We start from the raw sequence: 26,187 nt of genomic DNA, 5'->3' as shown, positions 1-26,187 counted from the left end.
CAAGAAAGCCTTATAGATGGCCTGAGAGATGAGCAACCCTCGTCCCCTTGCTGTCCCAGCACTACGGCATTCTCTCTCTCGTGCGTGGTTGTGCGTGCCTGGATCCACTCCCCTGTGCGTCCCCTGGGGCCTGTACTGTGCTGTGCTCCTAATACATGTGCAGAGAGGATCCTGGAACCTTGGCTGGAATGTGAACATTGAGGTCTGCAGTTCTAGCTTGAATTCTGGCCTTGCCTGACCAGCTGGGTGATGACAGGTCGGTCACTTGACCTCTCTGACCCCATCTGTAAAGTGTTCAGCCTGCCCTGTGAGGGTTGGTGATAATGCTTCATGGGCCATTGCAGCACCTGGACGGTGGCCATGAGCAGCTCTGTTGGGGCTGGAGGGAGTCCATGTTTTCATGTGAGGGGCTGAGCCTGCTTGGAAAGGAGGCCAAGGGGTGCGCACGTGTGAGGTGTCCTGCGTGTGTGACATCTTAGGAGGCCCGCCCACCCACATGCTCCATGTGTTCCTGATGGGAGAGGAGGGGTAAGGCCGGATCTGGGAGGAACATGTTCGGTTTGGTAAACATGCAGCGCCCCATGTGTCCCAGGCCCTGCGTGAGACTCTGTCTGTGAATCAGACCCAGGTGCTTGCGGCTGGCAGGCCAGCCTAAACCTGCTAGGTGCTTTCATTTTGGTGGCAGTGTAGGCCAGATGTTGCCTAGGAGTCCAGGCGGGCTACACTGGGCGGTGCCTGGGGGAAATAGGGGAAGTCTTAGGAGAAGAGCATGGGATCTGGGAATGGCGTGGCCCGCAGCATCGTGGCTTGGGGCCCGAACAAGCTTGAGGTGGTGAGGGTCAGTACAGCTCCTGAGCCTGGTGGGCTCAGAGGACAGAGAATAGAGTCCTGTGGCAGGGGGGACATTGGCCTCTCCTGCTGCCCAGGACTTGACTTGAACAGAGCCCAGCATGACTGTCCAGTTAGGGGCCTGGGTCCCTAGAAAGCAGTTGGGGTGGGCGATGGTTAATTCTGAACTGAAGAGTCAGTCCCCCGTGAAGATTGTCTCAGTGACTGTAGTGAAGGTGTGAGGAGATTGGGTCTGGCTCAGCTCTGTGGGTGTTCGGGAAGCCCCTGCCCCAGTGGTTCTGCTTCCTCACACGGGGGGGGGGGGGGGGGGTTCCTCTAGCTCTGTGCCTCCAGCAACTCCTCCCCTTGGGTTGCTGTTCAGCAGGTCAGGCTGGTGCCTCTGGGAGACCTGTTTGAGGTGGCCCCTGTGTGTGGAGAGGCCTGGGGGTGGAGGGCAGAGGAGGAACTGGAGGACCAGGCTGCCTCCCCCCCCCTCCCCCCCTGTCCCCCTGCACGGTGGCGGTGGCTCGGGCGATAAACTGCTTATCCTCAGGTTGTCTCCCTGAGCCGAATGCAGAAATGTGTTATTTAAATTTCAAAATCACATTCTTCTCCTAACAGCTGTCAGAGGCTCTGAATGTCAACGAAAATTGGGCTTTAGCTGCAGCTTTGTCACCTCTCACGCCTCCCCTTTCAGGGAGAATTCATCTGATGGCCAAGCAGAGGTGTGGGGTGGGGAGAGGGAGACTGGTGTCCAATGACCTCGCCATGCTGATGGCATTTGTGACCAAGTGGGAGGGGTCAGCTTGCCTGGCAAGGAGTGGCTGGCAGCTGGGGGAACTGAGATGTCTGCATTTCCCCTTTTCTGTCTTTTTTCTCATATCTCCTGTCAGTGCCGCTAAACCTCTGTCAGTGGATAGAGGGATCTACTGGCTTTGGTGTGAGCAGGGCATTGGTGGCTTCATGTTTGGGTGTCTTTGTGTCCAAGGAAGAAATTGATGTGTGTGTGTTTTTGTGTGTGTAACAAAACAGGAAAGAACAAAGAAAGGCTGTTTAATTATAGGATTTCAGGTGCCATGGTTGGACTGAGGGTTTTGGGGTGAGGTTATTTTCTGTTACACTTGGGATAGCATCTCCTGGGAGATATCTGTTCCTTCAGCAGTGGGATGTGGAGCTTGGGCTGGTCTCTGGCTTATTTGTGGCTCTCAAGATGGCTCTGCCATCTCGATGTGGTATTGGTTTGTCCAGGCTCTCCTATTTATCTGGATGGAGGCAGGGTTTATTTTTGTGTAGAAGAACTGGAGTGTAGGCCAGAGGTGCTGGAGGGTGGTGGTGAGAACATTCCCCAGAGACAGAGTTGGGAGCAGAACAGACAGATCTACTGAAATACACTGCTGAGGGGAGCAGTGGGCAAGACAGGAGAGGTCTGCTGAGCCATGAAGGATTGAACTCAGGCCATAGCGGTGAGACTTAACCCCTAGGCCACAAGGGAGGCCAGAAAACAGGGTCTGAATGCTCTTCCCAACCATATCTATCAGCATAACCCCAGGGAATGCATCTTTGTGACTAGAAAGGAACTAGTCTGAGAGAGTCAGAGTGTGAACATGCAGTGTGTCTCTTGTGTATAGGTGGGGAATGCAGTGTTCTGGTACATATGTGGTTTGTATGTGTGCGTGTGTGTGTGTGTCGTGGTCTGTGTGAGTGATGTGTGTGTGAGGGAGGTAGTATGAGGTGGCGGGTGTGTGATGTGTATGTATCTGAGGTGGTATGTGTGTGTGTGTGTGTGGCTTTTTTGTGGATAGTAGCTTTTTAAGGTAATATGTGTGAAGTGGTGTGTGATGTGTGTGGTATGGGTACGTGGGGTGTGTGAGGTGATATATGTGTGTGGGTTATATGTGTTGGTTGTTTGTGTAAGGTGATGTGTGTAGTCTGTGTGTGAGGGGATGTGGGGTATATGTGAATGTGGTATGTATGAGGTGATGTGTGGGGTGTGTGTGGTGTGTAAATGTGAGGAATGTGTGTTGTGTGTGTGGGCTGTATGTGTACAGTTATGGTTTTTTATGTGCAGTGACCTCTGCCTGCTGGTGGATGGGGACGGAAGGGAGACAGGGATGGAGAAGGCCTGAGTGGGATGTGGAGAGGAGAGATGTGGCCCATCCCTTAGGGGAAAACCATTGCCTCAGATTTTATCTTGGGGAAACCCAGGGAATGGGGGATTTTAGAAGCTGGTAAGGCCACCTCTTCCTGATAAACAGAAACAACCAATGTCCTAACCCTTTCTGTGTTTTTTCAGGCTTTCCACAGCCCAGAGGTTGTGCCATTGAACTCTGGCAGCCCTCTCCTTGGGGCTGTGTGTGAATGCTTTCCCACGTGTTTCCATCCCGTAAGTGCCGTCCCTGTTCTAGGTATGAGGCTGCGTCATGAGCAGGACAGAGGAGTTTGTTGCTCTTTTGGAGCTTATGTTCCATTGGTGACAGAGGAAAACAGAAAATAAGCCAACAAACAAATAAGAAAAATGTATGCTGGTGATGAATGGTGAACAAGGGTTACAGTAGGATGTCGGGATAGAGGCTGCTCCTGGGAAGGGTATAGCTGTAGGCAGGCTGGGAGGGCCAGAGGGAGTTACTGGGAAGGCCCTCAGGCGGATACTAGAGGTGGTGGTGGCACCTGTAAAGACTGAGTACCTGGGACCCAGTGGATGAGCTGGAGGTGGTGGCTTGGGAGGTGGCCCAGAGGCAGGCAGGGTCCAGACTGCCGAGGCGCTGTAGGCAAGTTACGGAGTTTGGATTTCATGTTAAGAGTGATGAAAACCTTTGGAGGATTGTAGACTGTTCAAAAGCAGTATGATATGCTTTTAAACAGATGACTTTGCGCGGTGGGGAAGTGGGCCATGGGGTGGTGCGCGGCCTGGCCAGAGAGGAGATAGGGATTGAAGTTTTAGAGGCTGCCAACAGGGCCCACGTCCTGAGACATGGGGAGGTAGAGAGGATGCACAGATCTGAGATCTATTTTGTGGCGTGGAGGGTGTGGAGTTGGTGTCAAGGATGACTGGTATTTTCATCTTGAACTGCAGTGAGACTGCCATGTCCTAGGCTGGGGAAGATGAGAGCAGGACATGTTGGGGGCACCGACATCCAGAGTCTCTGTCCAGCTCGTTATGGTTGAAATGCTTGTTCACGTTCTACCTGCTCTTCTGGAAATGCCAAGTAGGCAGTTGGATGGAAGCCTGGAGTTCTGGGGAGAGGTCAGCATTGATACAACGATTAAGCATCGTTAGCATGTAGATGGTATTGAAAGCTCTGGACCCCCGGGGTCGGGAGGGGGGGTTGTGCAGACAGAGAAAGGGGAGTCCGGATTCTCCAGTGCAGAGGACTAAGAGCTAGCAAAGGAGGCTGAGAGGGAGGAAGGGGTGCCAGGGGGACTCAGACAAGCGCAGCTCAGGATGGAGGAAGTGGTCAGCTGTGCCATGTGTAGCTCAGACGTCAAGTAAGAAAAATTGTCGCTTGTATTGGGCAGCACGGAGGTCACTGACATACATGATGTCCTTAGTGGTTGTGGTGGGTTGGAAGCTTGATTTGGGGGAGAGAGGAGAGAATGTGAGGCGAGAGGGTGAAAATAGCAACCATAGGTGGCTCTGTCGAATTCCTCTGTGAAGGGAAACTGTGAAAAAGGAGGGTGTGAGGTCAAGGGGAGGCTTGACAAAGATGGGGCCTGTGGAGGCTGTTGGGAATGAGCCGTTGGAGAGGGAGAAAAGAAATTTCTAGAGTGATGTCCAGGAGCAGAAGGAGGGTGGGACTAAGGGCTCAAGGGCCAAAATCCTCCTTGGGGCCAGATGGGGCAGCCCTGGGGAACATAGATTGGTCTTGCAGGGGTGGGAAGGTGAGAGAGTTTCCGTCCAAACCTTCTATTTTCTTGCAAAGTATGAAGCAAGAACAAGGGGGAGAAGGTGTAGGAAGGCCTGCAGAAGGAGGTGTGAGATGACACACGAGGTGTGAGATCAGGACTGTAAAGGGAGACCAGTCAGCCAGGTCTGTGTGTTTCTCTAGCCACAGTCTGCTCCAGGCAGATGCAGAGCAGGAAGGAAGGGGGTCTCAGCAGGGCTGTGGTCGGTGAGCATGTGGAGGAAGAGGGAGGCCGAGGCTTGAGGGTGTTTGCTGGGTAAGGAGGGGGGTTGCCTAGGAGGAGAGCAACCTCCTAGCAATGGTGGGGTTGGAGATCAGGGCCTGGGAAGATTGAGGCGTGGGTGTGGGGGGCATCTGGTTGAGGGGTGATGCTTGGCGGCAGTGTTTCAGGTGTGATATGCTGCAGGAGAAGGCTGGACAGAGCATGGCATGGTCTTGGGAGCTGAGGCGGGGAGAGATCCCCAGGGCAGGCAGGATGAGCATCCAGTGGAGTGGCTCGTTGGGGTGCTGCACGGGGGGAGTGGACAGAACGAGGCATTGAGGCAGTGGGCAGTCATTCCTGAGGGCGGCTTGGTCAGGAGACCCTAGGAGTGGGGGCGTGGGTTGGCACAGGATCCTCTTAAGGAGGAGAAATGACTCAGAAATGGCTGTGAGGAGACGGCAGCACCCCAGCCCCAGGCTCACCTGTCCACAAGCTGCTCAGAGGTTACTTCTTTAAATTCAGCTAAATGATTCAACCAGCCGATTCAAATCTACTGATTTGTGAAAATGTGTTTCTTTATTTTAAAAACTTAAGAGATTCACACGGAATGATTTTGATGACCTCTGAAGATTTTCTGCAAATAGTTCTCCTAGTTTTAAAGATATATTTAGCTTTTTTTTTAAATCTAAGGGTCATTAATTGATGGAGACTTATGGTGGGAAAATCATGTTTCATAATCAGTAAACAAAACGTTCGCTTATGGCCGGTGCCTCGAGTGCTGTGTCCACTCACCACAAAGAAAAATGCTGCCAAAGGCTTTAGGTGAATCACAGCAGTATGAGATGTCTCAGTTTCAGTTTTTAACTTGGTTTTTTGTTTGACTTTAATTGTTTTGGTACAAATTTAAAGCTCATATGGGTATTGATTCGCAAAAGGTAAAAATTCTAAATTTATATTAAAAAATCCACAAAACAGTGTTTAAAAGGACATAGAACCCTCAAAAGTGGCTGGAAAAGTCCCTTCAAATGCTATATAATAAAATTTTAATTTTTAATTGCCTGAACCACAAAATTAAAACTGATAGGCCTTTTGAGGAACTGGAGAAAGAATTCTGACAGTGGTTAAAATTTGACAAAATACAAAATGATATTCAAAAGCAATTGATTTTTTTTCAAATTGATTTCAGTGAATTTGTCATTCATCAAATTGACTTTTAGTGGGTTTGCCTGCTTCCAAAAATACAGCTGCCCCTGGCATATAAAATATGCCTGTCCTACAATGTGTCTCGTGGGTCTAGGGGTGAGAAGTTTCTAGAGAAACTCGAGGCATAAAAAGCTTGGCCCAGGACTGGCAGGACCTGTTTGAGGAGGGTGGGCCCCCATAATAGCAGAGAATTGGCGGAGGCAGGCTGGGGTCCTCAGCCCTTGAATGACCACAGAGGGCTGGCAGGTGAGACAAGCCACTGCTGACCTGGCCATCTCTTGGGGGAAGCTGAGGTTACAGCTCTTGCTGGATGGGTCAGGGTACATTAATGGGAGGATTGTTCCAGCCAGCAAGTCGTTCTTAAACACACACATATTGCCTCTGTGCTTTGGGCTGCAAACCAAGTGAGGCATTTTCATTGACATCCCATTTCATCTTCGAGTAGCACTGTGCTACTATGCATGGTAGTATAGTAGCATAGCTGGATGGGCATTGCACCCCCAGTTTGCAGGTAAGAAGAGGCTCAAGGAGGTTACCAACCCTATGCACACTTGCTGACCAGGCAGGACCCTATGCACACTTGCTGACCTCGCATGCCTCTGCTGGGCAGAGGTCCCTGCTCTTGATCACTAGCTCAGCCCCAAGCAGGGCTGATGGTTGTTCCTTGCTCATGTCTCATTGCACAGAATGTAAGCTCTGGGAGGACAAGTGTGCATTTCTCCAGTAGTGCTGTCCACAAGCGGGCACTCCCCATGCACTGCTGTAAATGAATCTGGAGGGAGAGCTGGGTATGGCGGCACCATGAGCGCAAGATCTGGAAGTGAAGGTGGGGGTCACAGCTCAACAGGGACCACAGGGCTGCTGGGGATCTCTTAACCCAGACCCTCCCTCTTCCTACTCACCACCCAGCAGTCTGCTTTCTGCTCACCCTTATGTCCCTAATTGTTTGGACTCAGCTGACCATCCTTCTTGAAACGCTCATCTTGGCCCCTGTCAAATCAGTTTCTCCTCTAAATGGTCCAGTCTTTTCCTGTTTCCACCAAATGGTGGCGCTCTAGAGGTCTGTCCTAACCTTGTTTATTTTCACCTCATGCCTAGGCAGCCTCATCTAGTTAAGGAGCTTTAAATACCTCCGGTGTCTGTTATGCTTAGTTTTATGTCTCTAGCCCATACCTCTCTCCAAACTCCAGAATCATCTATGCTTCTGCTTTTCACCATCTCCTCTTGGACATCTAACAGGCATCTCAAACTTAAATTGAAAATACAATTATCCTTTTAGTCCTGCCCTTCCTTTTCTTGTTCCACAGAACAATTCCACCACATACCTGGTGCTCAGGCCAAAGATTTCCTTGATTTCTTTCTTCTTATTCAGCATCCAACTTATCCCATCGACTTTATCGCTGAGTTATATGAAGGCTGGACTCATTTTTCACCATCTCTGCAACCACCACACTACCTGTCGTCTGTCTGCTATGGTGGTCTTTGTAACCCCTGCTCCTTCTTATACTCTGCCTTCCATCTGTCAACCAAAGCGATAGGATCAGGTGACTCACCCCTTAAAAATCCCCTAGTGCTTTGCATTCTAGAATTAAATTTTCAGGAATCGTTCTTACTTTGGTTTCATTCCAGAAGCTCCAGCCAGCTCTCCCTTCCTCTTGTCTGTGAACATGCCACACTCATTTCTGGCTTCGGACCTTTGCACTGGTTCCTCCCTTTGCTTGGGATTCTCCTACCTTAGATTTTTTTTTTTAAATGTTTCACTTGTGCCCATCATTCTGTCTCACGTTGGATGTTACCTCCTAGGACAGGTCTTCCTTATCCCTCTGTCATTCCCTTCTGAATTCCCTTAATTAATTTCTTCATAGCATTTACCAGCACTTTAAATTCCTTTATTCACTTATGTGTTTATTTCCGTTCTTTGTCTCACTAGAATGAAAACTGGGTGGGCCTGCCGTGGCACCTTTGTATGTGAGTAACGGGCAGCTCTAAATGCTACAAGTGCACCAAAGTTCTAGAACCTTGAGTTATGTCCCTCCGAGAGCACACAATGCCACTGCTGGCAGGGGAAGTGGCTATGGAAATAAATGGTTTTATTTTAATAGCAGTGCATTTTAACATGTAGTTTAAAAATTTAGAACTGATATTGATGTTATCATTTAGGACACATCTAGGTAGGTTTTGAAAAATTTAAAAACTGAATCAGTTGAAGAAAAAGGTTCATTTAATTTAAGAATTACAGAATTCAAAGAAGAAGTTAATTAAATATTAGTATAGGTGGTACTGGAACATGGCCAAAAAGATAAAGGCGGGTACCTAGGTGGCTGAGGTTTGGAACATTGGCTCTGAGTGTCAAACACATGCCTAACGATAGCAATATTAAGATCTGGGATAGGTGGTCATGGGCTTAGGGCAGCACCCTCTGAGGGGAAAGAGGAGATGAGTGAGGAGGCCCTGGTTGTGAATCCAGCTGCCTCCCTTGCCCTGCCCTCGCAGAGGGAGGAAGGCAGCTAAAGAAGCCAGAGTGTGTTCCCTGAGCTGGAGTTGGGAGGATGAATCCACTGAGGTTTTGGACAGTGCCAGGCCTTATTAAATCCGCCTCACTCCCCTGGAACAGCTGCCGCCCTTTACTCCTTGACCCATCTGGGCTGCTGTCTGCAGGCCTGGGAGACCCTGGCCAGTGCGAGTGGGAGAAAGTCTGGAGAGGAGGCTGGATGAAGTCTGGGCTGAGTTCCCAGCCCCTGCATCCCTCCCAGTCCTGTGGTCTCAGCTCTCTGCAGGGCTGGATCCAGTGGGGTGGGCGGTAGCAGGACCTGGGTACTGTCCCTTGGACATTTTAGTTCAGCAGCTGTCGCCCACACTGGGTAAGGCTTGTGTTTGGAATCCAGCACACCCTCCTTGGTCCTCAGTGGGAACTCCTGAAGATGAAAAGGGAGGGACTGCAAGGGAGGGGCCTTGGTGTGCTTGAGAGGGAGTGGATGTGCTAGGCAGGGCTGTCCAGGTGGCCTCTGTGCCCAGCCACCAGCAGAGATGTACAAGGAAAGCCAGAGTGGAGGCCTGCTTGGGGAAGGGGCCTGGGCAGGGAGCCAGCGCCTAGGCCCACTCCGGGGCCTTTTCCACTGCACAGCGGGGCCTCTGTACCTACTCCGGGATGATCGGATGGGGCATCTTCCTGGTAACAAGGCAATTGGCTGTTACTGTCGCCACTATTGTGTTTGTGTGTAAGTGTGTGTGTTTCTAGGATATTTACCAAGTTTTGGCCCAGGGGTTTACATTTCTCACCCCCCTAGCAAAAGCTTTCACTGTTCAAGTTCCAAGTGGAAGCCACTGAGGCTATAATTACACCGGCAGTAGCTCAGGAACATGCTGAGAGGAGCGGGAACCAAGCACCTGGGGAACCTGAAAGCAGCCTTGGGCCTAAATTAGCTGCTGTTCTGTTCGTGGCTGTCGCCCTGCATCTCTCTGGGGTCCCTCTCTGTCCTTGTTCTCCTCCACCTAGGCCCCAGGCTGCCTGGCTCTTCTTTGCCACCAGCCACCTTCCTGACAGGTGCATGGAAAGTGAAAGGACAACCTGGCTGGCTGGCTGGCTGGCTGCAGGGAACCCTCCTGATGCACGGTGTCATGGAGCAGCCTTGGCACAGCAGGCATGCTCAGTCCTTGCTGGGCCCTGCCTGTGGTTTGGCAGCTGCTCAGGAAGTGGCTGGGAGGTCAGACGCCCCACTTGCGCCCACTACGTCATCTCTCTTTGTCCACCCTGCAGTCTCCATCTTCAGGTTCACGGACGCGCTGTCCTTCTCTCCGCCTGTGCTCTTGCACTCCCCTCTGCCTGGGACCGCTGCTCTGCTCTTTGCTTCTCTGACTTATCCTGCAGATTTCAGTGCAGGTGTCACTGCTTCTGTGACCCCCAGTCTGGACTCCTGCACACCTGACTTCCCTGATACACACTCAACATTGCCCTTTGTCCCCGGGGAGGTGACTGGCACATAGTAGGCCCTCAATAAAGATGTAATCGATTGGTTAGGAAAACATACCTCGATTCCCTTTTATTTTTTTCTGAGAAGAGAGGGAGCTTCACTTTCTGCCTTGTGAGGCCGTTGTTGGCCAGGCAGGGTGATGGGGTGATGGCTCAGTCTTCATTGATCATCCCACAGTTCTCACTTGGGAGCCCGGACCCCACATCCGTACCTGATTGTCTGTATTGACCTCTGTTGATGACTCTGTATCGGTTTGGTTTGGTTCATGAGCTTTCAGGAACTAAACATCATTGTAGGTACAATGTTCTTTAAGTCATCAGTTACACATTTGGCACCCATTAGGCACTAGGCACCAGGAGCTATGGATGCAGCAGTGGACACCACCAACAGTGCCCCTGCCTCCACGGAGCTTGTATTTGTTGTAGATGGACAAATGAGTAAGCAAGTGTGTATGATGGCAGGCAGTGATGGGTGCTGTGGGGAAAGAGATCAGAGTATGGGGTGAGGGGGCTGCTTGTTACGGTGTCTATGGTGGCCAGGAAGGACTCGTAGATAAGGGGATATCTGAGCAGAGACCTTGATGAAATGTCAAGAGGGCCCATGTGGTCACAGAGTTTTGGGGAGAGCCTTTCAGGCAGAGGATGTGACAGATGCTAAAGCCCTGAAGTCAGGCTGTGATTGGCATGATCCAGGAAGAGCGGGAAGGCCAGAGTGGCTGGAAAGGACTAGAGTGAGCAGGGGGAAAAGAATAGGATTTGAGGTCGTTTAGAGCAGAAGGGGCTAATAGAAATATAATACTTCATACATGTAATTCCAGATTTTTTAATGGCCACATTAAAAAAGTAAACAGAAGCAAATGAAATTAATTTTAATAATACATTTGCTTAACACAATATATCCAAGTATTATTGCTTCAAAATGCAATCAGAATAAACAATATTAATGAAATACTGCATATAATTTTTATTCTTATTAAGTTTGCAAATCTGGTCTGAATTTTCAGAGTTGGCATGCACATCTTGTTTGGGTTAACCACATTTCAGGTTCAATGGCCTTGTGTGGCTAGTGGCCTCCATACTGGTCAGCACAGATATAGAACCTCATAGTCTGTGCCAACGCATAGGAATGAGATGGGAGAGCCACTGCAAATATCGGGGCTCAGGAGCCCTATCTCTCTGACTTAGCTTCTAGAAGTTTCTCACAGCTGTGATGAGAGTATTGTTATGGGGCAGGAGCAGAGCTTGGGGACAGGAAAGGAGCTCTTACCAGCCTGCAGAGATGGTGCTGGACCAAGGGGTAGTACTGGTGGTGAGAAGTGGTCAGCTTCTATATGTATTCTGAAGGTAGAACAGCCAGGATTTTCTGACATGAGAAAGGATGAAGGAAGTGCCAAGATTTTTGGTCTGAGTTACTGGAAGAAAGTGTTGTTTTCAGAGAAATGAGGAAGAGGGGTGTTAGGGCAGCCTTGGGGTGAGATACAGGTGTTGGCCTTTCAGGTAGAGTTGGTGGACAGGTGTTTACTGTATGAATCTGGGGTTCAACGTGGAGGTCTGACTGGGAATGTAAGTTTGAAAGTTGACAGCTTATTTTTTTTTAAAGATTTATTTATTTTTATACAAGAACCAGGGTATAGGCCAGATGCACGGGAGGGTGAGAGGATTCACTGGAGACAGAGCAGGGAACAGAACAGGCAGACTGATGAAATACACTGCTGAGGGGAGTAGCGGGCGAGACAGGAGAGGTCTGCTTCACCATGTGGGATTCTCGCCAGCTGGCTGATCGAACCTGCACTGCAGAGGCTGCGGGCAGCTTCACGGTGTGGCACGCAACTGCCTGTGCCACCAGGGAGGCCCAAAGTTGACAGCTTGTTACTTGTGTTTAAAGATCGTGAGGTAGCTGAGGGTCTTGGGGGTCGATGCTTGGAGAGAAGAGGGGTGCTGAGTGAGCCCTTTTGGAGAAGATGGTCCGGTGAAACAGACTGAGAAGGAAGTACAGGGAGGCAATAGAGAGAGAAAGGCTTTGAGGCCAGGGGGCCAGGGGGAGTGGCCACTGTGTCTGGTGCTGCTGATGGACTGATGCAGGAGAGGCTTGGAGGACATGACCACTGACATTGTGGGGAGCAGATACCAATTTGCAGTAGGTCCAGGAGAGAATGCAAGAGGGGGAGACAACTAGGACAACTGGTCTACACAGCTGTTTAGAGAAGTTTTGCTTTAAAGCAGAGCAGAAAAGTAGGGCAATAGCTTGGTATTGGGTACATGACCACAAGGTAATCTTTTGTTTTCTTAAAGATGGATGTGATAGCTGATGGGGATCACCTTGTGGGGGAGAGAAGAAGCATGAGTTAGCTCCTTCACACTCAAACAACACAGTGCAGTAGGTGCTATTTTGTAAACCAGGAAACTGAGGCAAAGGAAGCTCCAGTCACTTGGGGAAGACCTTGTCACTAACCAGCAGCAGGGCCAGGAGTCCAGTGCAGGTGTCAGTTCTTAACCAGCGTGTTAGGCTGCTTCTCAGTCTCTTGTCTTGAGCTGCTCTTGGGAGTGGGACCTCCTGCTCCAGCACAGCATGAGCAGAGAGGTTGCACAGAGATGGGACTTAGGACCTAAGTACCACATGATCAGAACACTGGGGTCCCTGCTGGAAAATGCTGGCACCTGGGCTGGTGGTGGGGGCCAAGCCTCAGCCTGCCTACCCGAGTCCTTCCCCTATTTTGCAGGCCCTCACCTGGAGGGGTGGTGCTCATTCAATGTTGCATTTGTTGGGTGCATGAGGAAAGACAGAAAAGGCGGTGGCTCCTTTAACACCTAAGCTGATGATTTTCCCTGGTGTTGGCATCATCTGGACTCCTCTGATTTCTGCCAGTGTGCTGGGTGTCCTTGGGCAAGCTCTGTGCCCTCTCAGGGACTCAGCTTCCCTATCTGTAAAATACGGAGGTTGGGTTAGGTCATCTTCCATCCAGTTCTGTCACAATGCCTATGAGGGGTGTGTGCGGACAGAATTCTCCTCCCCCTACCGGGTCTGCTGCCACTGGGATGGACAGGGCTCTGTGGGTGGGAGATGGCAGGCCTGAAGTGTCGGGCGCCCTGTGTCATGTACTGCTCTCAGAACAGCTAAGATTTACGAGGTGGTGTGGCCACTAGAGGAAATGAGTTGATTCCTGGGAATCCTGCTTTTAGCCCAGGATGGTCCAGTTCACAGACAGCAGCACTGATGCAGAAATCACCCACACCCCATTGTTAGGTGCTCATCCCTGATAGAGCCCGAGGCTGCCACCAGCCCCCACTTTCCACTGTGTGGGCTCCCTGAGCTGTTTTGGAGTGTGTGGTCACAAGGGTGAGGGCAGGGATGGTGGTAGTGGTGACATTTGTACCATGGCTGCTGAGGGTCCCTCCTGGACACTCTGGCAGCAGTGTCCAGGACTAGAGGCCTGCTCCAGGTGCCACTGTGCGGTCTTGGCAGCCTTGGGACCTGTCTCGGCTCTCAACTGTCACTTAGATGTGTGATTGTGACCTAGCCACATTATGTACCTGTCTCCCACATAGGGACTGTGAGCACCCTATGTGCTCAGGACTTAACCAGGACCATGAGCACCTCCCTGCTTGCCTTTTAGGCCTGTGATAACTTTGAAACAAGGCTTTGGGTTAACAGTCCCCATCACAACACCCACCATCTGCATAGCTTAGCCTGTGCCAGGCGCTATTCTGAGCACTCGGCGCATCAAATTCGTTTGTTTTTGCTGCAGCCTTAGCAGGTAAGACCTGTTAAGTGATCCCATTTCACCGATGAGGAAACTGAATGCTGGCATGTGTCCCCAGCACACAAGTGCTGCATTCTGTGCGGGCCTCTGACCTCTCTCCACCCCCTCCAGGGACAGGGGCAGACCCACCGATCAGCACCAAGAGCAACCACTGCTTGGATGCTGCCAAGGCCTGCAACCTGAACGACAACTGCAAGAAGCTGCGCTCCTCCTACATCTCTATCTGCAACCGTGAGATCTCGGCCACTGAGCGCTGCAACCGCCGCAAGTGCCACAAGGCCCTGCGCCAGTTTTTCGACCGCGTGCCCAGCGAGTACACCTACCGCATGCTCTTCTGCTCCTGCCAGGACCAGGCGTGTGCCGAGCGCCGCCGGCAGACCATCCTGCCCAGCTGCTCCTACGAGGACAAGGAGAAGCCCAATTGCCTGGACCTCCGAAGTGTGTGCCGGACCGACCACCTGTGCAGGTGCGAGCACTGCCTGGCTCTAGGAGGTGCTGATGGGTTCTCTCCCTTCTCTGCTTTCTTGGGGTCAGCTGGGCTAAGCTCTTGAGCCCAGCAAGGAAGGGGGCTGGATTTGGGCAAAATGAATTGTCATCATTCATTCATTCATTCATTGTTTCATCCCTCCATGCTCTCATTCACTCCTCCACCTCCTTGTTCATCCGTTCATCCATCCACTCCACTCATCCCTTCATTCAGCACGGTGTATTGTTTGTCTATTCTGTGCCCAGCCTCAGGCTAGGCACTGTGGGGGAAACCAGAATGAACTACCCAGGGAATGTATAACTTAAGATCACAGACAACTAGAGGCTCCATGCCTGTAAGGAAAGACCTTCAGTGAATTTAGCCCCACCTCTAAAGGGAGCCCCACCTAATCTCTCAGCAGATATCAGTCACGTGGCCGCCTGGGGCGGGGAGCTGTAAATGCTAGTAAGTGTTAGGATGTTTTTTGTTGTTTGGTTACAGTGAGTTGAAATTTGCCTCTTCCTAATTCTCAGGTTTCCCGTTTGTTGTTAAATATTTCTGGAGCTCCTGCAGAGTGCAGAGCTCACTTCTGAGATCTAGGTGTGCAGAGGTGAAATCGATGCTCCCTGAGGGGCATGCAGTCTGGAAGGGGAGACAAAGAGAGCACTGATGCTGGTGCCATGGGGTGAGGGCTGTGGGTGCCCGTGGTGGGAGGGACATCTGCCTCCGCCTGGGGTCCTGAGGAGGGGCCTTTCTCTGGGCCTTGGAAAATGAGAAGGAGAAAGCCAGAGACTGAGTCAAGCCAAAACAGCACGTGCAGAGGCTGGAGGGCAGGAGAGAGCGGCCCAGAGGAGCTGCAGGGTGGGCACACGCAGAGTGTGGGCTGTGAGGTGGGCAGGCTGCTGGGAATAGGGATTGCCGTAGTGCAGGTGTTCAGAGGTTGCTGGCTACATCTGGACCCTGGCTCATCTTATTTAATCTGTGCAACAAGGTTATGAAGAGGGTGCTGTTACCATCTACATCTGCCAGATGAGGAAGTAGAGCCATAGAGAAGTATCTTGTCTAAGGTCATATGGGCTAAGACATTTCAGAGCTGGGGTCCATTCTGCTTCCTTTCCAGGTTAGCATAGCAGCCAGGACCAGGATAGCAGGTATGGGCATGTGACAGTGTATCATTTCAGAGATGATGGGTAAGTTGACTTGACAAGACTGGGTGACTGGCTGAAAATTCCTGGAGGTGAAAGCTATATCTCTTTTATTTGCTCCACAGTTTGTCCTGCACATGGCACGTGCTCCGTAACCGTGTGTGTGGGTGAGGGAATGGGGGCTGCCATGTTTCCTGGCTGAATAGCTATGGGCGATGTTGTCACCAAATGGGGAAGTGTTGGCGTGTAGCATTTGAGCTGCTTGGGGCACCATTGTCATCCCCATGGCAGTGTGTGTGGGGCATTTGGACTTGTAGATTTGGGGCTCAGTAAAGGGACTGGAGCGGAGAAATGGGTTTGGGGGTTGTTGGGGGCCTCCTTGGTGAGTCACAGTGTTGAATGAGATGGCACAGGGAGGGTGTCTAGGCTGGAGATGCCTGAAGATTTGTGCATCTCAGGGTTTAGGAGATAAGTGAAGCCACTGGGTGGGCTGTGAGGCAGGACTCCATTGGAAACACCAGTTCTTGAGGGAGGAGCACAGGAGGGGGAACCTGGGATGCAGAGGGTGGGAGGTGGGACCACCAGCAAGAGAGAGGAGAGGGTAGGAGGACTGAGGCATGATGCTTCAGTGTGTGTGTGCATGTGAGCATGTATGTGAATGAGTGTGCAGGTGTGCATAAGAGTGTGTGTGCACATTGCAGTGGGTGCAGGTCTGTTGGGAGGCAGAAGTGGAGGCAGTGGTATAGACCCCCTTGGGTGAGGGACTGGGTGAGGTTGGGCTGCAGGGGAGGGGGGAGGAGCAGAGGCCTTATTACTACTGTGAGAGTAGGAGCACTGGGCCCTGGGGCTCGTGAAGGGGAAGCGCTGCTGTAGTTGGGCGGGCTGATCCCTAGAGCTAGCTGCAAGACTCAGCAAGACTGAAGATGGTGGGCTTTTTTTTTTTTTTTGCCTGTATTATTTATTAAATTGAGGTCACTTAAATAAAACTGTGCCTACTACAAGGGGATGCTCCCTGAAGGGGCCAGTTGTGTGGCCTGGCAGAACCGTAGCTGGAGACTTGATGGGCTACATAATTCCCAGCAGGATAGGAGAGAGCTTCTAATTCTTGGATCCAGCGCATTCTCTTCCATTCTAAATGCTCAAAATGACCTTGCCAGGCCATATTGCACACAGGTATGTGGTATGACAGAATGGGTGAGGATTGGTGTTATGGGGCACTGGGGGGGCCACATGAGAAGAGTCTTCGGGCCTCGGATGTACTGCTCACAGCTGTGGGGCATGGAGGTCAGGGAAGAGTCTCAGCAGAAGGCACCTGGACACCAGCACCCGCTTGGTGAGATGTGTTTTAGGGAAGGACATTATGTGTCATTCCTGTGGGTTCTGAGACCTTGACTTGAGAGCTGAGAATTTGAAACAGGATGATTTTGGTGGCTTATAAAAAAAATACGTATTTGTTTGTAGATCCAGAGGAGCTTTTGTTTGTTTGTTTATCTAGAGGTAGGGGAAGCCAGGAATAGGAGGGTTGGGGGATAAATTTAACATTGAAGAGGTGTTTAAACAAGAGGAGGTGTGAGGAAGGTCAAGAATGAGGCATCCTGGGAGCTAAGGGCTGATGATTTGTGAGACTCAGCTCTCAGGCACCCTGCTGGGTTGCAAATTTAAATAACGGTAACAGAGGCTCCCTCAGATAGTGCTGCATCTAGATGGTTGAGTTGGGTCGTGAGCAGAATGCTCTGGGTGCTTCTGCATGTGCCTGAGTGAGCTTCTGGTCTGGAACTGGTGCTTTCCTCCCACCCAATCCTGCAGCACCCGTGGTCCTGCCTGTGGTAGGAAAGGGAGCAGGGCAGGACCTGGGGGAATGGGGAGGCATGACCAAGTGACCTTCAGGCGCTTTGCCCAGAGTTGAGGCTTGGGGTGTTATGGGGAGAAACAGACATGGTGGGTGGAGGTCATTGCCGTGGTCACCCTGGAGCCAGGAGACCTGCGTTGGTCCTTGCTCTGCCCTTGTCTTCCGAGGGGTCCAGGATGGACTGTTTCTCTCATCGTGCCCTCAGTCTCCACTGATTACACAAGGATGCATCACCCTGTCTAAGGCCCTTCCAGGTTTGTGGACTGTGTCAGCGGAAGCGGCTTCCCAGCCTGCCCTCTCTGCACCTGTGCACTCCCCTGTGCCTGCCTCCCGACTTGCTTATGTTCCCGGAGAGATGGGCTCTTGGCACCAGAGGGAACCCCTAGGGATGCCTCCTTAGAGGTGGTGTGGGTCAGTAGATTTGAAGGACCCAGGGGTGGAGCTGGGAGAGGAACTAACTTCCCTCCCTGCTCTGCAGGTCCCGCCCATTGACCCATGGACACTGTTCCCAGGACCCTTGGAGCCCCTGGAGAACAGGCAGCCTGGGAATGAGCCCTCTCCCATCCCTTCTGGCCTTGGCTTCCTCCAGGTTTCTGCCTGCCAGGCTGGGAGACTAGGGGCACATCTTTGCTGTGTGAATGGTAGGGCCCAGTGCCATGGTGTTTGGGACAGGAGTGGGAGACCCCCAAACTTCCTCTCCTCTCTACTCCAGTGAGCAAAACTGGCCCCATGGAGATTGTGGGAAACCTTCCTGGGGGCCATGCCTTGTAAACGAGGCCCTGGTGTCCGGCACCTCCAGAGCATGTCCAAGCTGCCGTGCTGTAGCTCCCAGCACCCTCACCCCCTAGGCCTGCCCTTTGCCTTCTGCTTGGGGAGTCAGCCCAGCTTCACCCAGGCTTCTCCCTGAGTGAATCTTGGCCCGGGACTCCTTGGGGGCAGCTCTGGCAGAGCCGACCTTACCTGGCACCACATTAAAGCCTGTTGCTGATGTTCTTGGTGGCATACAAGCAGCAGGCCTTGTCTTCCCCCCTGTGATACTTAACAGACTCCGTCTGCTGGGCTGTCTTATGAAATGTTCCTGATGACAGAGTGAGGCCTTTGATGAAGTCTTTGGTTAAACAAGGCTACTTCCATGTTGGGCCTGGGGTGTTATTGGGAGTGCTTCCAGACCTTCCCCCACGCTTGGACCAGGATCCATTTGGGGTGCAGGTGGAAGCTTCCAGGTCTAGCAAAACTTGAAATTGCACACCAGGACCCTTGCTCTGCCTTTCATCTTTGTCTGTTTCACATCCCACAAGCTTTAGGCTGTGGGCTGAAGTTAACAGAGAACCTAGAGAAGACTGGGAAAGGCTTTCTTTCAGATCTGGAGTCTGGAAAGCCCAAACAGTCTCTTGGATGAATCCATGGAATTTGGCTGAATTCCCTTGCCTCGGTCCCCAGTGGGCCATGACCTACATATATTTTTTTAATGCAATCTTTTGGTTTCTTTCCCCCTAACAGCTTACATTTATTGCAAGGGTGGTCCAGATTGTGTGTGTGTGTGTGTGTGTGTGTGTGTGAGAGAGAGAGAGAGAGAGAGAGAGAGAGAGAGAGAGAGAGAGAGAGAGTGTGGGGGGGTTGTCAGAGGGTGATTCTATAACCCTGTGAACTGTGCCCCTTCCAGGAGGGGCCCTCTGAAGTGCCCAGCTCTTGGTCCACCAGGAGGATATAAATAACTCCACACTGGCTCCGTGCCATATCCTGGACTGCAATTTAACCTCTGGGTGCTGAGCATGTATATAAATAGACTCCACCCTGGGGCTGCTCTGGCTGCCTAGGCCCCTTCCTGCAGTGGATGCTGTCCTTGTCTGACAGGATTTCTGGGAAGGTAAAGGGATTGGGGTCCACCTCCTGAAGGCATTGCAGGGTGTGGGGAGGAGTCCCATCAGTAACCCCCGACCCTACACACACATTTGAGTAGCAGGGCGGGTGGGGCGGGGGGCAGTGTCTGCATCTGTCTGCAGGTTCAGTTTTGATTCTTGGCTCCTTGGGGCTATCCTGCAACTTCATTTGGACTCTGTAGAATTTGTTGGGTGATTTTTTTTATTGGGTCTACACGGCAGCAAAAAAACATATGCCCAAAGACTGTGGGTTTTCCAAGTCTTCATTTCTTTCAAAGGAAAGATTCTTGATTATTTTGAAATCATATGCAAAATCCTGTGTGTATCTTCTAGAGAGAAACCTCATTGTTTCTGTTAGCTACTCAAAAGGTTCCCTGACCACACAATCCTTAGGAACCTTTGCCTTCTCTAAAAATTCAGTTTGGATTGGCTGCCTGGAAGATTGTGAAATGCCTCCTGGATCTATAGCAAAAAGGGCTGTGATTGAGTCCTCCACCCCCATCATTCCTCACCTTGCCTCTCTTTCCACTGATGCTTTCTAGAACTTGTCTATATCTGTCATGTGGCACTGATCATGCAGCTTTCCTTTAATATTATGTTTTCTTCCCAGTCAGGTCTCTGTTGTTATATATCTTACATTAGTACCATGTCAGTTTACTTATCTGATGAATGTTGATGGTGCTGGGCACTCTGCTAGATACGGGATGTGGCAACCACAGTGGACATGATCCCTGCCCTCTTGGAGCTTGTAGTCTGATGGAGGAGAAAACCACTAAACAAACAGACAAGTCCATTATTACCATTTTCTAAATGAGCAGAAAGTAGGAAGGGTGAATAATGGGATAAAGGAGGACCTTCTTAGAATGGGGTCTCAGGAAAAGTGTATGAGGAGGTGACATTTAAAATGAGACCTGAGGGCCTCCCTGGTGGTGCAAGGGCTTAAGCACCGTACTGTGAAGCAATCCGCAGCCTCTGTGGCAGAAGTTCTATCCCTGGCTGGCCAGGGAGCAACCCACATGGCGCAGCAGACCTCTCCTGTCTCGCCCGCTGCTCCCCTCAGCAGTGTGTTTCAGTCAATCTGCCTGTACGGTTCCCTGCTCTGTCTCTGGTGGGTCCTCTCACCCCCTGCATCTCTGGCCTGTACCCAGCTCTTATATGCATAAATAAATAAATCTTTGAAAAAAATAAAATGAGACCTGAGGAATGAGGAGTATGACAGATGGGAGAACGAATATTTCAGAGAGGGAAGGGCCTGTGCTGAAGTTTGGAGCCAGTTTTCCTTAAGGTGAAAGCAGGTGGGTGTGGCTGATCAGAGGGGGCTCAGGAGAAAGGTGCAGGCAGCCAGGTAAGGAGTTTGGATTTATTCTGAGTACTGTCAAAAGAAAGCTTCTGAAGCCAAGTACTGACATTATTAAAATTATGATATAAAAAGATTGCTCTGGCTACATGTGGAAGAAAATGAGGGGAGGAGACAAGAATGGCCTCAAAAATACTGCGGAAGAGGTTATTTCAGTATCACTAGATCAGAGATGATGGTGGCCCAACCACAGGGGTGGCTGTGTGGAGAGAGATAAGTGGGTAAATTTGAGATATTTTGGAGGTGGAAATGATATACTTTCATGTGGGAGTGAGGGAAATGAAGTCAAAGATAACTCATGGGCTTCAGGTTTGAGTAAATTGGGTGATGGTGGCATTTTCTGAGATGGCACAGACTTGAGGGGACGCTCAGTTGGGACTGCCATTTTTGCCACATTAATCTTTGAGACATTCCTTCCTGGAGCTTGACTGGAGTTATGGATTCTGGGTGATTAGAGTAATTTTGGTATTGAGGAGTGGGGTCTCCTAGGGGGTATCCACTTGGGAGGCACTGGGAATGTGCCTGGTGCCTCTAAGTGCCCTGAAGTGTTTGGAGGTGTCAGTGGTGTCTTGGAGTCAAAAGGAGATTTTTGAAAAAGAGAGAGTGGACAGCTGTGCCAGATGCTATTGAGAAATCCAGAGAGATGAGGACACACAGGTCATCCCTGGATTTGGGAAAGTGAGGTTGGTTGGCGACTGCTTCCTCAGCAGTTTTGATAAAGTGATGATTACAGACATCTGATCAGGCCTAAAGACATGTTTGTAGGATGGTTGCTCAGAGTTTCCTGGGAAAGAGGAAAAGGCTCTTGGACAGGGAAACTGTCAGTGTGGAGAAGTTGCTCATCTGTCCCTTCAGTGTCTTCAGTGGCTGAGGAGAATCCAACGCTGGCCCGTCTTTGGGCCGTGTGGATGGGGAGGGGGGTGGTCACTGCCATGGTGGACAACCCCAGACGCTCTGCCACGGCATCTGCAGGTCAGAGGACTGCACTGTTGGCCGGGGCAGTCAGTGATCCTGAGGCCCCTCAGCCTTGAGGATGGTTGTTGTCTAGGCCACACATGCCTGGGTGGTCTTCGGTGCTCACGTGTACACCACAGTGAGATTAGGACCCCAGACATCTTACCTTCTGTGCCCCTGGGCACTGAGGCTGTGCTATGATTGCCACCAAGTCAGCTTCTCTAGCCTTGGCAAAGAGTCCTCAGGCCCCAGAGCAGCCTGATTCCAGCCCTTCAGAGAGGACCCAGGGGGTCCACAGGGGAGCCTGATTTGTCAGCCTTCTTCACCAAAGGGGCGTTTAGAACAGCTCAGAGGAGTATTTGAAGGGTGCTTCTGGGGTTCCCAGTTTTTGGGTTCCTCTCCCTGGTGTTTTGGGTGGCATGTGACTCTGTGCCAGCCCCATTTGTCTCCTGGTCAGTATTCACAGAGGTGAGGCCGGCCTGCTCCCTGTCTTCCTGCGTGGCAGAGCCTGGTGTCCTGGAGCCAGCTGTCTGCCTTGGGGCCCTGATGGGGGCACTCTTGTGAGATCCAGAGACCTTGTGCAGGTGACTCTGTTATCTGGGGTCTCTGTGGTGGGATAGTCATTGGTGTCCTTGTGCCTGCTCCAGGGGCAGTAAGATCAGAAGATATTGTTCCTCTTGGATAGCGAGAGGGGAGTTTTGGGATAGCAGCTCAAACCAGTCTTGGCCCAGGATGCACTGTGTAGCTGGCAGGGACCCTCCTGGGCTGCGACTTTGCCTTCGCTTGGTGCATGGGCGTGGAGGGTGCCCACTGAGCTCTGTGACGGGCTCAGCAAAGGACCCCAGATGTGTTCTGCAGAGCGCAACACGAGGATGCTGGAGTCACAGCCCTGGCTGCAGACCCTCGTGAGTAGTGTGCAAAGGCAGGTGGGTTCTTTAATGTCTCAAAGTCTTTGTGCTCCTTGTCAAATTAGGGAGGCTGACACCCACACAGAAGCCTGGTGACCTGCTCAGCAAGGCTTGGATGGGCTCCATTTCCAGGTACTCAGCACCCAGGGTGCTGAGGTAAGCACATTGGCTCTCTTCGGCCCCCTGGGCCGGGCTGGCTGCCAGGCGGGGCCTCAGGAGAAGCTGCAGGGGCTGTTGGGGAAGGCAGCTGGGAGGTGATGTCTGAGTCTGAAGAAGCCTATCCAGGAGCCATGCTTCTGCTCCCTACAAAGGTAGTATGTGTGTTGGGGGTGGGAGTGGCAAGGGGAACCAGCTCATAAAACCCTTGTACATTGTGCCAAGGAGTTGATTTTCTCTGGAAGACAGTGGGCAGCCATGAAGTATTTGACAAGATCCAGTTGGCATTTTAGAAAGCTCCCTTTGGCTGCTGTTGCATCAGATCAGGTCAGAGGAAAGGGAGGTGGAGACTGGCCTGCTAGGGATCCATGGCAATGGGGCCTGAGATCGGGTGAAGGCCCTGGGGGGAGACCGACTTGGAGCCCTTCAGAGGTTGGTTCCGGGACATACCAGATGTGGTCAGTGGGGGAGGAGCCGAGTCTGGATGTCGCCAAGGTTTCTGGCTTAGTGGCCGCCTGTCTGGTGAAGCCACTGCCTGAGAGAAGAGGAGAGGGAGGAGGAGTCTGGGCACAGAAGGAAGATGTTTAGGTTGTGAACTTGTTTGAAAGCCTCGGAATGTGTAAATGGAAATGCCAGTGGAGTGTTTGTATATGTGGGAGTTCAGGAGAGAGAGGGGTTTGAGGTGGAGATTATGGGATTAGATGCAACAATCAAGAAAAGCAGTGCACATAGGGCCTGGTACACAGCACATGGTAAACATTAGTGCCTTCAAAGAGTTTATAAGCTCATTTGGGGGGCAGAGTCACAAGTGTGAAAACAGCAAATATGAAGAGGAAGCCCTGCTTAATTAAGTGCTGTAAACAGTAAAGGACTTGCTGCAGGCATTCAGGGGAGGAGTCTGTGGATGGAAGAGCTGAGGAAGGTGCCCAGGGAGTCAGGGTCCTGCCTCTGGGTGGGAGGGGATTGTGGGACAGAGTCGTCTAGGAGAAGTGATCAGGACAGGGATGCAGGATTGGGGATGCTTTGCCAAGGTGGGAGCAAAAGAGTAGAAGGCACCAGTGGAGGGAGGTGTGTGTGTGTGTGTGTGTGTGTGTGTGTGTGTGAGAGAGAGAGAGAGAAAGAGAGAGAGATAGGGAAATTCTGAGGTGGCCTGAGGAGGTTCCTGCATCCCCTCCCTGGCCTTCCATCTGTCAGTCCCTAACTCCCGCAGTTCAGTTGCTTAATGAGAGGAAGAAATAAGGATGAGTGGAAAGAGTTTGGAATTAGGAGTTATACTAGAGTGTATTACATGGATGACTGGATAAAGAAAATGTGGCATATAAATATATCTATATTTATATATATATACACACACACTGGAATATTATTCAACCACAGCGAAGAAGGAAACCTTGCCATTTGTGATAACATAGATGAAACTTAAGGGCATTATGCTAAGTGAAAAGTAAGTAAGACAAAAAAAGACATATACTGTATGATTATGTGCACAGAATCTAAGACAAAAGAAAACCACCAAAACTCAGATTCAGAGAACAGATTTGTGGTTGCCAGAGGTGGGGAATAGGGTGATAGATAAATGCGTGAAGGAGACAAAGGTACCAACTTCCAGTATAAAACAAATAAGTCCTGGGATGTAAAGCACAGCGTGGTGACAGCTATTAATACTACATTGTATATTTGAAAGTTCTGAGAGAACAGATGTTGAAAGTTTGCATCACAAAAAGAAATTGTAATTACATATGGTGATAAAGGTTAACTAGACTTAGTATGGCGATCACTTTGCAATACATGCTCATGTTGAACCATGTTGTCCACCTGAAACTAATACTGTTATTTGTCAGTCATATCTCAAATTAAAAAATCCTAATCCCACTACAGTGCTAAAACTCCGTGGGTGACCACTAACTGCGATCTTGATGGAAACGAATGAGTTGCCATGGTAGGTAGTGAGTTCCCCATCCTCAGAGGCACAGAGCAGAGGCTGCAGGCCTTTGGCAGGGCCCCTGATGTGTGTCAGGCTGGGCGGCTTTTTTAGGTCCCTTCTGAGCAGGTACAATGTAGGTTTCCTGTCCCTTGGGATCAAGTGAAAGGAAGGAATTACACGATCCATCCAGAAGGTTCCTTCTTCTTCCCCTCCCCCCACATCCTCCTCTTTCTTTTTCTCTGAATTTTTAAATGAAATTCACTTTACTGATTTTGCTCAGTATAATAAGCATGACAGCATATAGGTGCAAGACAGGAAGGTATACTAAAGAAAGTGGGAATCATTCTTAATTCCAGAATTCTTAAAATAAGCCACGGTTAACATTTGGAGAATGTACATGTCCAGACTATTAAAATATGCATAAACATATTTTAACAAAGTAGGGTGTCCTGCAGTGCATGCTCTTGTAGAAGCTGCTTCTCCCTCTAAATCTGTCATTAGCATTTCCCATCTCAGTGCACACGGGTGTGCTGTGGTTAGTGGGAGTCTAGTTTGCCCTGTGGTTAGTGGTGGTCTAGTGTCCCTGTGTGTGACATGTCCATTCACTCCCATCATGTAAGGAGCTGCTGGGTTCCCCAGGAAGCTTTTGAAGTGTTCTCAGAGCCAAAAAGTTTGTCTACCAAATTCTACCAACTAGGTAGAATACTACTCTACTTGGATATTGGGGGAGAAGTGCATACATGTTGGCATCATTAAGAAAAAATTGGCTGGTAAGGATGAGAGGTAGCGAGGTCACAGGCATATTGGGGGCAGAAAGTGCTTGGGACAAATCTGGAAGGAAGGGCTCTGGTGGTGGCTTATTTTCTCCATTAGATTTTCCTGAAGGTTTTTGTTTCTCTGCGGGAGTCTTAACTGAACCAAGAAAGGACCCTTGCCAGTTACTTGTAATCCCTGTTTAGTTCCCGAGGAGATGCTGGGAAAATCCACATACTAGCTACCAAGGGGAGCCAGGGAACTTAAAGGACTTGGGGGCCGGAATAGCATGGCTATTAGTTGCCAGTTCTTCCTGCCAGTGATATGAGGTTCAGAGCTGTGCGTGTAGGAGAGCTGGGCCTGTCTCCCAGAGGTGGGGCAGAACAGAGGAAAACTGGGCAGGTGAACAGATCCAGGTGCTGTCTTTTCCCAACCCCTGTTGGGAACTCATGCCCACGGGTCCAGAGGAGGAGGCAGATTCGGCCACTTCTTCCTATTTCTCCCTTTGCTGGTTAATTATATTCTAGATGCTTTTATTTGGGCTTGTGTCTTTTTTTTTTTTTTTAAAGATTTATTTATGCATACAAGAACTGGGATACAGGCCAGAGGTAGTGGGGGGTGGTGGTGGTGAGAGGATTCACCAGAGACTGAGTGGGGAACAGAACAGGCAGACTGACTGAAATACACTGCTGAGGGGAGCAGTGGGCAAGTCAGGAGAGGTCTGCTGTGCCATGTGGGTAGTTCCCTGGGCGGGGATTGAACTCGTGCTGCAGTGGCTGTGGACAGCATCTTAACCCCTTGCGCCACCAGGGAGGCTTTTGTCTTTAAGGAGGCTTGTGTCTTTAAGGAGGTTAGACTGGTAGAGGTGGCTTCAGCAATGGGCCCCAGGATGGGGAGTAGAGAGCCCTGGAGGACCCTACCCACTGACC

The 26,187-nt window shown here is 50.8% G+C and overlaps 1 protein-coding gene across 3 annotated transcripts in view; it reads left to right on the top strand.

The window, feature by feature from the left end:
- GFRA2 (GDNF family receptor alpha 2) overlaps positions 1-26,187 on the top strand; it is an 80,889-nt gene that overhangs the window by 18,556 nt on the left and 36,146 nt on the right. For all 3 annotated transcript variants that reach the window (XM_054690270.1, XM_054690271.1, XM_037497742.2), the window contains exon 5: positions 13,978-14,332. In XM_054690270.1, the coding sequence (XP_054546245.1) occupies positions 13,978-14,332 (355 nt within the window). The remainder of the gene's footprint in view (positions 1-13,977; positions 14,333-26,187) is intronic.

This window comes from Talpa occidentalis, unplaced genomic scaffold (assembly GCF_014898055.3).
Source record: "Talpa occidentalis isolate TD23 unplaced genomic scaffold, MPIMG_talOcc4v2.1 talOcc4.8, whole genome shotgun sequence".
Taxonomy (NCBI): domain Eukaryota; kingdom Metazoa; phylum Chordata; class Mammalia; order Eulipotyphla; family Talpidae; genus Talpa; species Talpa occidentalis.
The sequence above is the reverse complement of the archived record's forward strand: the minus strand, read 5'-3'. Positions and strand labels throughout refer to the sequence as shown.